The sequence below is a fragment of the Toxotes jaculatrix genome, chromosome 13, assembly GCF_017976425.1.
Source record: "Toxotes jaculatrix isolate fToxJac2 chromosome 13, fToxJac2.pri, whole genome shotgun sequence".
Classification (NCBI taxonomy): domain Eukaryota; kingdom Metazoa; phylum Chordata; class Actinopteri; family Toxotidae; genus Toxotes; species Toxotes jaculatrix.
In genome coordinates, this window is record NC_054406.1 from 23,758,982 (window position 1) to 23,776,960 (window position 17,979).

Consider the following 17,979-nt stretch of genomic DNA (forward strand, 5'->3'; position numbering starts at 1 on the left):
TAGTTGGGATAAACTTTAACTTGAACATGTTATTCTCAGACATATGACATTTTCTTCCTTTATGTCAAACCAACATGTTGATCAAAGTACAACATGGAGGGAAGAAGAAGGACATTAAACTGGAAGAGGCTTGCTTCTCAGATTTTCTCAGTGCAGGTCAGTCAGATGTTTAGTATTAAATTAATAAAGATGTAAACATGTTGTAACGTGGAGTTGTTATGGTATAGTCCAGCAGAAGTTTCTTATCCCAGAGACTACAACACTGAAAGTCACAGATCAACAGGGAGCAGAGGAGGATGAGGATGTTTCAAAGATCTGTGTTTTTCATCTACAGTGATGATGGTAGGACATTTAAAAATTCATATTTTGCTGCACTTATATTTTGAGAGATTTGTATCTTGACACAGACAAAAATATGTGATTGTGAGAAGTGGATGATAAGAATTCCAAAGTACAGTATTTAATCAGTTCATATTAAGCTGTATGTGTTGTCTGCATTTCAGACCTCCCATCTACTGAAGCATCTATGAACCTGGCTGATCGTTCAGACCTGACAGAATATGTGACCCTCACTACTTGTGGTAAGCAGAGTTATAGGTAATGCTAATGTTTTGTCTTGAGACAGGTAATATCCAGCCAGGTCTGTGATATAGTTTTAATGTGCTGGACTTTAGATTTTATTTGCCTTATACTTGTGTGTGTGTGTGATCTTCAGATCTAAGTGTCCTGCAGCAAAGGTGTGAAGGCTCCTCCTCTCCAAGTCTGACAGATACACTGTCAGTCTCAAGCACTTTAAGCAGAGACACAAGTGATTCTGGATGCCAGCCTTTGATGGACAGTGTGCTTGCAAAAAATTCAATTGTTTTCCAACTTGTATACAACTAGATTTTAATCATTATTTGAAATAATTCCTAAAAAATGATTGAAAAAGAAATGACTCCTGTATTTGATTGACTTTGTGAATTTTTTCTCAGCAGAAGACTTGAATACTTAGAAGTTTTTGGAAGAAAACGATTTAGAGAATGAAGAGTAAAAGAGTAAGGTGTGGGGACTCGGCCAGACTTGGACTCAGCTTTAACTGGCTCTTGGCGGGGTCCACAGCCTGGCCAGAAAAATCCACATCAATCCCCCTCTTCAGGTCAGCTCTAGTGGCGCTGTACCATGCCCTATCACCTGACCTGAAGGTGGAGTCAGGGACTCTGAGGAGTGACCAGATGTGGGTGTTCATCCAGGCTTTCTGATTGGAGAAGTCCTGGATGAGTCTTTTTGTTTTCACATGTTCCACAGAGAACCTGATGTAGTTCAGTACAGCTTCTGTGTGTTCAGCCAGGTCCTCGTGTTTGAAGAGCTCCCACTCTGTCTGTGAGAAGCAGTGTTGGAGCTGAGTGAGTGCTTCCTCAGACCAGCTCCAACACTGCTTCTCACAGACAGAGTGGGAGCTGCATGAACTCATCTTCAGGGGATTCCTCACCTGTTCAAGATACAGAAGAAGAAAATGGGACCTTTCTGTACCTGGAAACAAAAACCAATGAAGAGGTTATTAGTACATGACACTGCAGCCAGCTGATGTCTATCTATCTATCTATCTATCTACCTATCTGACACATCAGCCTTATCTACCATATGATATGGACAGACGCAGCAGAGCACTGGTTCAGCTATCCCATGTTCTAACATGTCGTCTCTCTACTCTTCCCTCTGTTGACTCTTTCCTACCAGCAGCCAGTAGGAACATGGTTAATATACTGAGCATCCCCCACATCCATGTGATGCTGAATCAGGCTGGTGTGTGATGGTGTATCTGAGAAGAGAGACAGGAGAGAATTAAACAGCTTCACTGGATCTTTCCTCTGAGTGTGTGATAGATAATCTGACTGACCGACCGTCTACGAGGTTCAGATGCTCAGAATAGTTGAGCCTTCCTGTTTAGGTGAAGATAAGACTCCAACGAGCTGAACAGGTTCAACTGTCTGTGGAAACTTCAGAGAAAAAGTGAGCACAGTGATGGATGAAAAAACAGAACTGCTGCTAAAGCTGCTGAAATACTGAAATATCACTACAATCATTAGACCAACTGTTACCACTTACACAGTTTTATGTTTCTGTTGTCAAACATTTGGACATGGACAATTCTAAATACACGATGTAAGATATCCCAGAGTGGCAGAGTGGGTCTGTGTTGAGCTGTGTAACAGAAGGAAAAAGCTTTAGGAGGCTCTGGCTCTCCCTCACCCTGTGACAGTGTTCCATCCAAATACATGTCTCCTATTGTTCATTCTGCAGTGTTTCTATCCAACTCTTCATAATTCAATATATTTAGACAGAACCAAATCATTCTGATATCACTTACTAACATTATGAGACTGTATGTTTAGACAATACTTTTCACATCTTCTGAAGTCAATGATGTTTGAACTGTAGCAAAAAAAGGATTTCAATGGAACAATGTCTACAGAGCCTCTTACAGCTCTTTGCTTCTTCTACACAGTCATTATGACAAGTTCACCACAGAAAGAGATAAAAATATGGACTAATGTAGAAAAAGAAGCCAAAAAATGCCGCCTCCGTAAGACTGTTAATACATTTTACATTTTAGAAAAATAAACCTTCATTATTTTAGCTGATAAAAGGATTTGGTCAAATGAAGTTAACTTAAAAAACACATAAATCCAACTACTTCTCCATCTATGAGGTGTTAATAATTTGATCACATCTGTCACAGCAGCTGCTGCTGTTAAAAACCCAAGCTCTTTATAACTGTTGCAGGTTTTTAAGGTATTTAATAAATTATTTATTTAGATTATTAATATGTTTTATAGATCCTGTTTAATATTTAGCACTGCTGTTTCTGACACAACTACCAAAGTATTATTAAAGCTGCTGCAAATAAAGCTACTACTACTCCTACTGATGAATGAATGAATGGAGTTGTACCTACTGTAACATGTTCACCTCTGCTGAACACTTTATAATATAACAGGTCTTTAGCAGGGTCTACCCCACCCTAACCCAAACCCTCTGACAATGTTCCATCCAAACTTATTCTTCCTACTCTTCATATTGAAATGTTCATTGTAATATTCATACATGTTGCATTGTTTATTCATCTGACAGCTAAATGAATGTGTGTTCCACCTGTGAGACTCAGAAACTGACATAATCAGAGCACTTTAAAACTGTGCACTCCTGACCTCTAGTGGCTGGAGTCAGTGTGACATGCTCTCACATTACACATTCTAATCAGTGGCGTAGTGGTCGATGGAGAAGTGGGTATACTCAATTTTCACCTTTTTTTTTTTTTTTAAAAGTAGTCTAGAAAAAAAAAAAACGTTTTAGAAACAGTGACATGTAAGACTTAAGTTTACCCAAAAATCCGTCATTTCTACTTGCACACTATTATAAAATGATCATGACTTGATTAGGAGCAGTTTGTAGTTACTACTGGTCACACAAGCAGCCTGGATGAATGTAAAATGTATTTATCATGAGGCAAACATGGTGTTTCAGTTATTTTTTTGAACATTTATTTAAATAAAATACTTCAAATCTGAAGTTGACAATGCATCCTCGTTCATATTTCATCTTAAATAAAACACACAAATCATTCTCTTCCAAACATCAAAACCAATCAGATAATCTTTAAAAGTGCACTGTCAGAAAACTGAAATAAATGATTTGGTTTTCAATAGCTGAACACTATTTTAGCAATGTCTCCCTTTCTTTTCATTATCTATCCCTATACAAAATTAGACAACCTGATTAGACCTCAATATTGTTTTAGGCCGAATCTATTTGTCCCAATTCTTGTTTTTAACTTACTTAAAAATCAACTACCAGCCTAGCTACTTTAAAATTAAACTAGATCATGTAGGTTAGTTAGGGCTAAGTAACTTGGCTAACGTTATAATTTAGACCTTTACAATAACAAACGAGCTTCATAGACACTGAGATAGTTTCATCTAACATTACAGTCTGGTATGAAATTCTTGCAAACTGGGTTGATTAAACACTTACTGAAAACCAACAATGGCGCGGTTTCCCCTCATTATCCCAATCTAGCTAGCTTCAGACTAACGTTAGGATAACGTTAGCCTTTCATAACGTTAGCCGACTCGCACAGTTTAACTATTGGCGACAAAGTCTCTTCTCCTCTAAATGTGCAGTCATATTGCCAGTAGTTTAAAACAATGATTCATTTGGAAACTTCCTTGTCCGCCGTTAGCGTCAAGTGGCACTGGCACCTGAGGCTTTTTTTTTTTTTCACTGGCACCTGAGGTGTTAGCGACCCTACTCTGCCTCTGATTGGGTCATCAGTCCTCATGTCTAAAGTTAGCCAATCTAATCAGTGAAAGCAGCGAGTACCAGCCAATTAGAGGCAGAGGAGGGTGGGTCATGACTTCACCATCCTTGAGGAAAAAATGGGCAACCTGGCTCACAGATATTATTGAATAGTGCGCATCAGGGGGATTTAGAAGTGGGTATACGCAATGCTGACTGAAAAATAAGTAGGTATACACCGTATACCGGCGTATACCCTGGACTACACCACTGATTCTAATGCATGTTTGAACTTATTCATCAGTTAATAAATGTATGTTATAACTTAAAACATTAATTTAAAGGAAAATGGGAAATTTATCAAGCAAAAAAAATTCTTTAGATAAACTAAAAATTTGGTCAGAAAAAAACTAAAAAAAATCAGAATAAAAAAAAAAAAAAAACATTGTACTTTTGATTGGTATTTTCTGTTGTGTATTTTCTGTCATTATACTGACATATGAACTGTGGGAAGAATATGGAATATTGTCTGTAGACCCTCCTAAAGTCTTTCACCTCTGTCATGGAAGTTATGCCAATTTAGTCTCAACCGACAGAATTATTATATTTATAAATGTTTTAAATGGTTGAAATACTGAGCTAAACACTTTGGGACTTATGTACTAAGATGCACTAAACCTATATACATAGTAAGGCTAATTCATTTTTCCTTTTTTTTTTTTTGATTGTAGAAGAAAATGAAAGTTTGAAAGAAGGAGTTGGAAAAAAGACTTACCAATACTTTTTTCTCTTTTAAAAGTTTTTAAAGAAAGTGCTATTAAATACTATTGAGAGTTCAAACTTAACAAAGTTAAACTTATCTTACACACCAAAGAGAGCAGAAACTTATCTATATACGAAAAAGAGTTGAAACTGTGTGTGTGTGTGTACATGACGTCATCCTGCTGAACGTGGGCCACAGGCTGTGGGAGGACTCTGGGCTGGATCATTTTACAGAGACAGAGAGTGGAGGAGAAGGAAGGTCAGACTGCATCAGCTACACCCTTTAGACTGCTGCAGCAAAGTGGGACAAATGAGTGTGGTGACCACTGAGCCAGGATAAAATGCTTCTGACCAACACAAAGACAGGAGGCAGGTGAAAACCAACACTTGTCTATACATTTAGAGCACTGATGTCCTGCGGGACACTGTCTGGTATGGCCTGTGGAGCAGAGGTGGAGGGCTGGGGGCTGGGGCTCCAGTCCAACAGGACAGCAGGAGTCTCACAGTGTCTTCTCGCCGAGGGTTCTGGAGCTGGTCTCCTGCTCCTTCTGTCTCCTCCTGCATACAGCAGCCTGTTACAGAGATGGACACAGAGAGAAAGTCAAGGACCAGGTCAAACTAGTTCACTTAAAGTCCTCTCAGACTGCTGCTGTAACATCATTTTTGACTCAACACTCAATAAATGTGTTTCTCCCTTCAACCTGCTGAGCTCACTGATGTTTCCCTTCATTAGAAAAACATTTTTCTACTCTGTGTGGAAATGTCCCTTTTTTTTCTCTTTCCTTTCCTAATTTATCTGCTTATTTCTTTATTCATTGCTGTAATGTCACATTAAAACTTGACAGTACAGAAACAACAACAACATAAAAAGTCATCACTTATACACTGGCCAATAAAATAATGAATGAGGGTTCATCTACAGAAAAATGTCCGGCTCAAAGTGGAAACTACTGTATCTTTAAAAGCAGCAATTTACTGAAGGTGGAGGATGAATGCAAACCTGTGCAATATGCAAGATCTGATTTTTCCCTAAGAAGCTTAAACAAGCTAACACTGAATGTGTTTGCTTTAAAAGCAGGTTGACAGCTGGGCAGGGTTACTTCTGTCTGAAGGTTACATTTAATTCAATAAAAGAAATGAATATTATGCTTTGATTGGGGTTGAATGATTTTTTGCTTTGCATCTAACGCTATTGATTTGCACTAAAACATGAAGGAAAGAAAAAAGTGGTGTGGAGCTTTGTGTAAAGAAAACAATGGATTTGACTTTGTTCAATAAAATGATGCTGAGCTTCTGTAACACAACAGATTGTGGAGGATACTTTTGTTCCATTACTCTGTGTGAATTTACAGCAACCATAGCAGCTCATGCAGAGGCACATTAAAGGCTTTACCATGCACAGTGACTGTAACCCTGACTAAAAAACTAAATACCTGAGGCTGTGATGTTCCTGGTAAGTTTATCCTGCAAAGAAGATCAAGGGAGATCATGGCTGGATAAAGTCACTCTGGGCAGTGGGGGCAAAAATGATGTGTGGCCCCACCTGAGTCCTCTTTACCTCACTCTATATGTCCTACACCAACTAGTGATCTTATGATGGAAAACTACAAAGCCCCAGGTTTGATGTGTGTTAGTTTAAGATCATTACAAAAAAGAGAGAGATGATAGAGAGGCTCTCTCTCATCATTTCATTTGATATTTATAAAACTGAGACACACATTTCAGAACAAGGGGGTTTCAGGGTCTGAGGACCTATAGGGCAGCCTGCTTGGCCTGGTTGGCAGTTCAGCCTTGAACGTTTCCAGTTTGTCTCTTTTTCTTTCATAGTCCGAATTTTTTATTTGTCACCTTTCTGTTCAGGGCTAGTTCAGGTTTCTCTCCTCCTTCCTTTTGTATCCTGTATGTCCCCTGCCTTGTGTGTATTGTTTGTCCTCGTTTGTCTGTTTGGTCGGTGGTGGTGTGTGTGTGTGTGTGTGTGTGGCTCTCTTGCCAGGATTGAGCGTGGGGACGTCACGTTCTCAACCAGTAATTGACACAGCTGTTCTGATTCTTGTACTCATCTTGTCCTCCCTCTGTTCCTGTAGGATCACCTGTCCATTCTCCACTGCCAGGATAATCATTCCCGGACACCTGCTCCCCCCGCTCCATTAACCATTCCACCCATTACCTTCTACCTGCAACGGACTTTGCCTTGCCTCAGCCGAGAGCAGCCTCACTTCCCCACCACGCCATTTTCTCAATAAAAGTGAACTCTGCACTTCATTGTCTCAGAGTCCTGCATTTGGGTCCTTCCTGGTTAACACTTTCATCCCATTAAATGTGAATGAGTACCATCATTTTTGAAGCTGTTGCACAGGTGTCTACCTGTATGTGTATTTTTCCTGTTGTTGCTGTCTCTCATTTGACTTGTTTACTAATAGTTTATACAATAGTTTGATCAAGTGTAGTCAACATTTCACTTTTTTATTTTTTTACACAAGCTGATCTCCTAAATCTGTTCAATATCCCATATATACATTGTATGTTTATTTTTGTTATAAACAACCAGTCCATCTGTAACTTCCTGTATTGTTCACTTTATTGCTCTGCTTGCTAAAAAAAAAAAAAAAAAGAAGGGATTTTAAATCTCAGTGGGTTCAAATGATTGAAAATAGTTCTATTAGTTTCAGAGACTTGCAGTTAATACCCACTCTGTTTTCCTGTTTCAGTCGTTCTCTCTCATCTTTTCTTGGAAACCTTCATTTTTGCTTCCTCAGAGTTAAAAGCCAACACCTGGAAGTCACTGATCTGAAACAAGGACAATAAAAACATACAGTGGGTACGGAAAGTGTTCAAAACCCCTTACATTTTTCACTCTTTGTTAAATTGCAGCCACTTGCTAAAATCATTAGCATGGTCATCATTTTTTTCCCTCATTAATGTACACACAGGCTCCCATATTGACAGAGAAACACAACATTGTGGAAATTTTTGCAGATTTATTAAAAAAGAAAAACTGAAATATCACACGGCCATAAGTATTCAGACCCTTTGCTCAGTATTTAGCAGAAGCACGCTTTTGAGCTAATGGCAACAAAGAGTGAAAAATCTAAGGGGGTCTGAATACTTTCCATACCCACTGTAAGCTCATTATTTCAGATTTATTCATACAAAAGTCAGTTATCACCATGGGTCTAAAAAAGCTACAGTGACAGATGCAAATAATGACTGGACCATACAGAAAAACATGTGTTTCTATTACATTAACCTGTAGCTCTTTCTTTCCAACACTGATGCATATCATATCATATCATATCATATATCATATCATATCATATCAGTACAGGTGAGTGATGTCTGTCGCGTTCAGCAACATGATACCAGGAAGTCAAAGTGGAAGCACTGGGATCTAAAATCATTCTGGGACAGATGTGACTTCTCTCTGTTAGTTTCAACAACATAGTGTCCCAGTGTTCAGAATAAAATCCATAAATAAATGAAGATATTTTCAACAGCTAACTGTTGTTGTGAAGACATTTGAGTCGCAAGGACTTTGATATGTATTTTACAAGTAAATTAAGATATATACAAACAAAGTATTAACATTTATACAAAACACCTTGCAGTTTATAAAATGAGTAAAAATAGTTCTATGCAGCTGAATAAAATATTTAAATGCTGCCTTCACATTACCTACTTTTACTTTGATAGTTAAAGAACATTTTGCTGACAATGCTACAGACTTTCACTGAAGTAACATCAGCTGCTAACAGTAATGTAAAAGACAGTTTACATGACATGTGTTCATCACACAGGTCCAACATAATGCCTGTCAGTCAGAACAAGGTAAAGAGACTGAAACATAATTAATTTAATTAGAACGTTCATCAGGACTAAAGAAGAAGAAGTATGGTGAATAATAATATATGTGTTGTGTACTTTGTACAGCAGACACATAATGATGCCTCAACTTACTGCATAACTATGAACCTCCAAGATCTGCTCCATCACACCACATGATGGAGCTGATTAATCTGATTTATCACTTTGGGTTCAGCATCTGTGAATGAATAAAAAAAGACAGAGTCCAGATGGAGGGTGGAGGAGGTGGAGGAGTCTCAGTGTGTCTGCAGAGACTGTGTAGAAGGACAGAGCAGCAGCAGAGCAGTCCAGATACACTGATGATTCTCTTTCAGATCCAGAGGAACACACAGGGATGATGGTGGACTTGACAGTGGAGCTGTTCTCAGAGCAGTTCAGACTGCAGCACTGAGAGTCTTCTCCACTTCTTCTGGTTCCTCTGTCAGTCACTGCTGGATGAAGCTCTCCTCTCCACTCTACCTCCCAGTAACATGGACCAATCAGAGCTGCTGCTGCTTCAACCTCTCTGGATCATCAGGACACAGCTCGTCCTCTATCAACACACACACCGTCCTCTTCACTCTCTCCTTTAGAAAGATCACTACCACCATCTGTTGAGAGAAGAAGACAGACAACAGAGGTGATAAATCAGTGTTTACAGAGACTCACTTCATCAGCTGTCAGTCACTGATGCAGCACATCCAGTATAAAGAGCAGCAGGGACTTCAGTCCTGTTCAGAGCAGAAGTGGAGCAGCTGTGTAGTGTAGCAGCTTCCTCTCAGCTCTCATGTTAACGTATTGGAGTGAAGACACTGAGCTGGAAGCTCACACACCTGCAGAGACTTTTAGCATCAAGTCTGTTTACTCTGAACATTTCACTCAAGTCCACAGTGGAAATAAACTGCTGAGTCATGAAGCTTCATTACTGCACAAACAGTTTAGTGATGGATTCACTGCTGTTACATGTCAACTCATGTTCCATTTAAAGAAAGAGTCTCTGTGTGTTGATGAACATCTGATCTGCTTCTGAAATATCAGCTGACAAATAAACATGGAGGCTGTCACTGAAAGTATCTGACAGATGGACAGATATACAGATGTGATCACTGGACTTCAGCAGAGGTTCTGCTCTGTATCAGACCACATGCTGACAAAATGTCATGATGCTTCTCTGAAATCAGAGCCAGTGATTTGCAGGCTGCAGTCAGACTGATCTCAGAGCTGTGACAAAGATCAAACTCATCAATTCTTTACTGTTGAAATGAGACAACAAACAGTCTCAGATTAGATGTGATGGTAGGACAGTTGGACCAATGAGGACAACTGTCTCTACACATCCTGTGAGGCTGTCAGCTGTGATCCAGCTTTATTTCCTGTTGACATGAACACAACAGCAGATCACAATTAGCTTGTGGCTGCTGTGATTGGCTGACTGTCCTCTGTGTCTCTGTCTTTCTGTCCCATCTTGAGGCCTGTCCCCGTTCTCCTCTCACAGCTTCAATGAGGAAAGCAGCCACTGAGAAGGTTGGAGGTTTACAGGAGACACTGGATCTTTGCTTTGATACGAACTCTGTTTATTACAATACTGATGAAAGCAGCATGGACTGACTCCAACCCTCTACTGACCTCAGAGTCTGCAGTCTATAGTCTGGACTCTTCACAAGATCAGACAGATCCTTCACTCCTGAATCCTGCAGGTTGTTTCCCCACAGTTCCAGGTGTCTCAGATGGGAGGGGTTGGACTTCAGAGCTGAGGCCAGAGAAGCACAGCTGATCTCTGACAAACTGCAGTTTATCAACCTGAATAAAGAATAAAAGATGTGAGTTTAGGAGACAAAGTTCCTGTTTGAAAGCGTTGAGTGTTTCATCATCTGTTCAGAGCTGAAGAAGGTTGAGAATGTACAAGTTTGGAAAATGGAAACTCCAAACACCTGAACCAACAGGATGCAGCTTAAAAACAGTCAGATACTAAAAGTCAAACACAGCTCTCATTAACTTCAGTCACTATAAACATCACAGATCATAAAGCAAAGAGTGAAGAAACATTTCTTTCTGTCTTAATGTGGAATATTTGCTTTGTATGTGAAGAAATATAAAAGTCAACTGAAGGTGAAGATGAAATTGTTCCAAAGTAAAGAGTCAATTAGCAAGTGTTGGATTTTGAATCTTCATTCAATGAGTTTGAAATATGAAGCTGAACAAGATGCTCAGTGTGGATCAGCATCAAATCTCTGAGCTCAAATCTCCTTCAAAAAGTCCCACATTCACACTCAGGTTTAACAGTTTGGAAGAAAGTTTTCAAAGTGTTCACTAAGGTTTCAAATGAAATCTTTCATATTGTGTGAAATCATAGTTTGAGCCTTTGATGTTTTGAGTGTGACTGAAGTTTGTGTTGAGAGTTTGAGAAGCTGCAGACATTCAGCACATGTGCAGTGTGTTGAAGGAGACATTTCATCACATTCCAGTCATGTGTCTTTGGTCCAAAGCAAGTTCAGCTTCATCCAACACTCTCTGCTCACACATTTGAATCTGCTGTTCCAGCATTGCATTCTGGGATTCCTGGCCCCACCTTCCTGGTGGCTGTCAGCGTCCCCCAGTTTGTGTCCCTGTGACAAAGACACAGTGGGACGCTGACACCCAGTGGGCTCAGTGATTGGTCGGCTGTGTGGAGCTGAGAAAGGAGCCAGGGTTTGAACTTCTCTCTCTGCTCTGTTTTCATTGCTTCCACAAATATTTGTGTCCCTGTTCAGCTCAGCAGCTGAGTGTAGCTCTATGAATGTCTTCAGGAGACACTGTGTGAAAATGTCCTCTCTGTGACAGCAGGCTTTTCACTGTGCCTGTGAGTGAGGCCATTGGGAGCAGCTATGAACACTTGTGCCTTCAGACCTGCTCACACGTGTTGTACAGATCAGTTCTTGTCAAACATCCTGATCTCAATGAGACTTTGTGAATAACACAAGCTCAACTCAGTCAAACTGCTGACACTGTCAATGTGGACTGTAAGAGTCAGAATCCAAATCATTTTCAAAGCTTTAAAAATCACTTTGAAAATCAGAGTCAGCACTTTCACAACTTCCTTTCAACCATTTCACAATTTGAATGTTAGAAATTCTGAAGGAGATTTGACCTAATAAATACTGAATAAAGCACAACTTTCACATCACATTCATCTCAGCACACAAGTAAACAATGGAGTCTGACCTCAGAGTCTCCAGTCCACAGTCTGGACTCTGCAGAAAACCACACAGATGCTTCACTCCTGAATCCTGCAGGTTCCAGTTTTCACTCAGCTCCAGGTGTCTCAGATGGGAGGGGTTGGACTTCAGAGCTGAGACCAGAGAAGCACAGCTGATCTCTGACAACCTGCAGTAACTCAACCTGAATAAAGAATAAAAGATGTGAGTTTAGGAGACAAAGTTCCTGCTTGAAAGCGTTGAGTGTTTCATCATCTGTTCAGAGCTGAAGAAGGTTGAGAATGTACAAGTTTGGAAAATGGAAACTCCAAACACCTGAACCAACAGGATGCAGCTTAAAAACAGTCAGATACTAAAAGTCAAACACAGCTCTCATTAACTTCAGTTAGGGGTGGGTGATATGGCAAAAATATCACATCACGATTTTTTAATGGTAAAATCACAATCACGATTTTATCACAGTTCATTTTTACAGTGAAGTTAATTTAGAACCAAACTATTCTCTATGTAAAAACTTAGCCCTAAAGATAAAAGAGTCACCTCTTTCCACCGTTTGCTACTTCTCTCACACAGCGTGCTTTTATCAAAGGCTTGTGTTATAGTTGGTTGTTTCTGTGTAATGTCTTTAGCCGTTACCACTGGCTGATGTGTGGTTGGCCTCGCTGCTTGGCTCTCAGCTAATTGTTTCGGATGCTGCCTCTTCAGGTGGTTAAAGAGGTTCGTTGTGTTTGCGCTTTGTCGTTTGGAGAAAACCCAAACCAGTTCCATACGCAGTGTTGGGGAGTAACGGAATACATGTAACGGCGTTACGTATTCAGAATACACATTATGAGTAACTGTATTCCATTACAGTTACAGTTTAAATAGATAGTATTCAGAATACAGTTACATTGTTGAAATCAATGGATTACGTGACAATACTTCTCTGTTTCACGAGTTTATATTTATTCTCTAAATGAACTCTGTTACTCCCCAACACTGTCCATACGACTGGAGTTCTTTTTGGGGACCAACTCCAAGCTTTACCTTTCGTAGTCGGCCATGGCTACCTGCTACAGCTTGACTAAAACAGCGAGGCTAGTTAAAAAAAAAAAAAAAAAAAATCTGCACTGCTCGTACTTCGCCATGATTGGTTGGTCATGTTCACGTGAAGTGGGCTGTTAGTTGCCCAAGGAAAAAAAACTTCTCGTGCGTCTGTGCGCAAGCATAGAGCTGCAATTAATAGAATGTGCCCTATAGACGATAATACGATCTCTGTCCTCTGGCAGATCGTCAACATCAAGATCGTCTTCACGATCTAAAATCATCATATCGCACACCCCTAACTTCAGTCACTATAAACATCACAGATCATAAAGCAAAGAGTGAAGAAACATTTCTTTCTGTCTCTCAGTCTGACCTCAGAGTCTCCAGTCCACAGTCTGGACTCTGCAGAAAACCACACAGCAGCTTCACTCCTGAATCCTGCAGCTCATTGTTCCTCAGGTCCAGGTGTCTCAGATGGGAGGGGTTGGACTTCAGAGCTGAGGCCAGAGAAGCACAGCTGCTCTCTGACAAACTGCAGTAATTCAATCTGAATAAAGAATAAATCATGTGGATAAAAATCATTTCTAATCCAATCAGATATGTCCTAATCAATGAGCTTTCACTAACATGAGTAGAGGGACTTTGTCCTTCTCTTATTGTGGATCATCATAATGTCAGCCTTCTACACACATCATCCAAATGTCACCACAACATTCATACAACTATTCATGTCAACACAGATTCATAACATGCTGCTGAGCTCAGTCAAGTCTGGAATTAGAAGATAAAGATCAAATCAGACATGTTGGACTCAAATCCTCTTCATCATTGAAGGTTTTACATGACCTTCTTCTTCCTGAACTTTGTGTCATTAAACAACATTAAAGGACAAATTCACATTTCTTGACTTCAACCAACAGTCAGATGTCACATGTTGACACGTTGAAAGAGTCTTTGGTGGCAGTCGTCCTTCCTGTGGTCCACACTGACTGAAGTGGTCTCCTCCTAACGCAACTACACTGTAAGAAATGACTTCATGAGTTCAGCTGTAGCTGAATGAAGCTTCATCAGTCTGACTCAGACAAATGTGTAGAAGAATACTGAATTCTCCCATTGTGCTCTGATATATTCAGACCTCTGTTCTTGGCTGAAGGTGTGTGTTTCCTGATTCTACTCTCCTCTACACCAGGAGAGAAAACACCTGGTTCGGTCTTATGTCTCGGAGCATAAAAGGCAGAACGTCCAGACTCATCAACAGCTTCCTACCACAAGCTGTTAGAGCACTGCACAGCTGAATCACAGACATATCCACCATTACTAACTAAAAGACAGCACTGGCACTTTAATGACAGTCTGCTGCTGTGGACATTTACTGACAATCTTGCACAATGGGCATCTTGCAGTATGTTTGGGGAGCATAGACTGTATAAGGGGAGGTATGTGGGGAGTCGGGGGTGGGGTCTTGGAGGTGGAGGGTCAGGGGGAGGGGGCTGTTCACAGGGATTGAGTGTGTTTGTTTTTTTTTTTTTTTTGTATTTACTTAGTGTCCTGCCCTCACCACGCGTACCCTCACAAAACTAGACAGCCAGATAAGGTCTGTACTCCAATGAAGAATGCGAGGCGTGACTTTTCTTGCTTTTACTTAAGTCACATACACACTCTACGCAAGTTAGCTTGTTTGTATGGTAGCTGCTAACATAGAATGCTAACAACACAACACAATAAACATATAACTTTGGAAACTACACACACACACACACAATACTTACAGACTGTAGTGTTCTCAGGCTGAAGCGTGTGCAACCACATCATTACTGACTTAACTTGTTGACTGAAGTAACGGAGCAGAGCGGAGCGGCAAAGATCCGAGTTAGAATATTAACGGAAAGAGCGCTCACGCTGTCGCTGTTTCCAAAAACCAAGAAAAGTACAGAACACTCACTCTGATACAATTTCTATGAACTAAAGAAAAATACATATTTTACATTTTTATACTTTTTAACACTTTTAAATTATTTACTTTAGATTTTATTTTTATATTTTAAAGACAGCACACTTAGTATTTATTATTACAACTTTTTTTTAACTTCACTCTCCTGAACCCAGGAAATACTGTCTCATTTTGTCTGCACTGCAGTTGTATGTACAGCAAAGGATGTGGAGGATTTAGGCCAGGGGTGGGCAAACTGTTCCACAAAGGGCCGGTGTGGCTGCAGGTTTTTGTTCCAACCAAGCAGCAGCACACCAGACTTGACTCATTTAATCAACCGATTTCAGTCTTCAGACAGTTGATTGGTCAAACTGTGTGCTCTTCATTGGTTGGAACAAAAACCTGCAGCCACACCGGCCCTTTGTGGAACAGTTTGCCCACCCCTGATTTAGGGGATCTATTGGCAGAAATAGAAGATAATATTCATAATTATGTTTCAGTAGAGTTGAATCACCTGAAATGTGAATTTGATTTATCAGGTTTACATGAAAACAAAAAGACTGAAAATAACATGAATACATTAACAAATGAATGTAGAATGTAAGAGTTACTAATAAATAAACAGAAAAACTTAACAGCAATAATCATAACCAACTGAAAAATCTGTTTGACAAACACAACATTTAAAACATCTCCAGAAAAACACACAGCTGACCTAAAGATTATAAAATTATTTAAGAATAATGAGAATAATTTCATACTGTGTATATTTGAAAAAAACTAAACTACCAATCTACACTGACTGATAATGTTAAAGATCATGTCTGGACTTACACAGCCTTTCTGCAGTTCCCCACAGCTGGGATCAGTCTCCGTCGTCCCTCCTCTGATGTGTTGTACTTCTTCACGTCCAACTCATCCAGAACCTCCTCTGACATCTGCAGAACGTAGGCCAGAGCTGAACAGTGGATCTCAGAGAGTCTCTTCTCTGATCTGTTCTCTGACTTCAGGAACTCTTGGATCTCCTGATGTACTGAGCGGTCGTTCATCTCCATCAGACAGAGGAAGATGTTGATGCTTCTGTCAGGAGAGATATCATCTGTGTTCATCTTCTTCAGGTTGTAGATGGCTCTCTGGATGATTTCTGGTCTGTTCTCTGTCTGACCCAGAAGGCCTCCTAAGAGTCTCTGGTTGGACTCCAGAGACAGGCCATGAAGGAAGCGAACAAACAGGTCCAGGTGGCCATTTTTACTTTGGAGGGATTTCTCCATGGCATCACTGAGGAGGACATTGAGTGATGAGTGGCTTCTATACTTATATTTGTCCCTATGTATCAATGAGAGATTCAAGATTAAAGGGTCTGAGTCCTGGTGTTTGCCATCTTTTCTCAGGAAAGTCCTCAGCTCACTTGTCTTCCTCTCTGTGTGACAGTGGAACATGTAGACTGCAGCCAGAAACTCCTGAATGCTCAGATGAACAAAGCAGTAGACTGTTTCCTGGAAGATCACACTCTCTCTTTTAAAGATCTCTGTACAAACTCCTGAGTAAACCGAGGCCTCTGTGACATCAAGACCACACTGCTCCAGGTCTTCTTGGTAGAACATGATGTTTCCTTTCTCCAGCTGTTCAAACGCCAGCCTCCCCAGCTTCAGAAGAAGTTCCCTGTGAGCCTTCATCAGCTCCTGTGGACTCATCTCTTGTCCCTCATCATACTTGTGCTTCTTCCTCTTTGTCTGAACCAGCAGGAAGTGTGAGTACAGGTCAGTCAGGGTCTTGGGCAGCTCTCCTCTCTGCTCTGTGGTCAACATGTGCTCCAGAACTGTAGCAGAGATCCAGCAGAAGACTGGGATCTGACACATGATGTGGAGGCTCCTGGATGTCTTGATGTGTGAGATGATTCTGCTGGACAGCTCTTCATCACTGGATCTCCTCCTGAAGTACTCCTCCTTCTGGGCGTCAGTGAAGCCTCGTACTTCTGTTACCCTGTCAACACATGCAGGAGGGATCTGATTGGCTGCTGCAGGTCGGGAAGTTATCCAGACCAGAGCCGAGGGAAGCAGATTCCCCTGGATGAGGTTTGTCAGCAGCACGTTGACAGATGACTTCTGTGAGACATCAGACACGACCTCCCTGTTGCTGAAATCCAGTGAAAGTCTGCTTTCATCCAGGCCGTCAAAGATGAACAACACTTTACAGACAGCGAGCTTCTCTGCTGTGACCATCTTTAATGTTGGATGGAAAACGTGGAGCAGCATGAGAAGACTGTACTGCTCATCTTTGATCAGGTTCAGCTCCCTGAACGAAAGCAGAACCAGCAGACTGACGTCTTGGTTTTCAGAGCCCTCTGCCCAGTCCAGAGTGAACTTCTGCACTGAGAAGGTTTTTCCAACACCAGCGACGCCGTTCGTCAGAACGACTCTGATGCGTCTCTGTTGGTCAGGTAAGGCTTTAAAGATTTCGTGGCACTTGATTGGAGTGTCATGGAGGGTCTCCATCTTGGAAGCTGTCTCCAGCTGCCTCACCTCATGTTGGGTATTAACCTCTTCACTCTGTCCCTCTGTGATGTAGAGCTCAGTGTAGATCCTGTTGAGGAGGGTTTCACTTCCTGTTCCATCAGTTCCTTCAGTCACATGTTCACATCTCCTCCTCAGACTGATCTTATGTTCATCTAAAACCTCCTGCAGACCACTATCTGCTGAAAATCTGCTGACACAGAAGAAATAATGTCAGACTAAAGAAAGAGAATCTGAGAATCTGCTCATTTCTTTCATCAGCTGCATAAAAACTAAAGACAAGCAAAGAAAAGTTTTTTTCATTTTGTGGTATTTCTAATCATCTTAAATGCCAAAGCTGTATGATAGAACAAATGACTCTGTATCAAAGCACAGGTCCTGTTTTCAGAGATGATGACATGAGCAGACAGATGTACAATCTTACTTTGTACAGTGC

The 17,979-nt window shown here is 40.7% G+C and overlaps 1 protein-coding gene across 1 annotated transcript; it reads right to left on the reverse strand.

The window, feature by feature from the left end:
* Positions 1–15,872: 15,872 nt before the first annotated feature.
* LOC121191819 (protein NLRC3-like) lies at positions 15,873–17,552 on the reverse strand (the record flags this gene model as incomplete). The annotated part of the gene is made up of 1 exon (XM_041053256.1): positions 15,873–17,552. A coding segment is annotated over one exon (1,680 nt), but the record flags the coding sequence as incomplete, so codon positions are not given.
* Between the last annotated feature and the right edge of the window lie 427 nt (positions 17,553–17,979).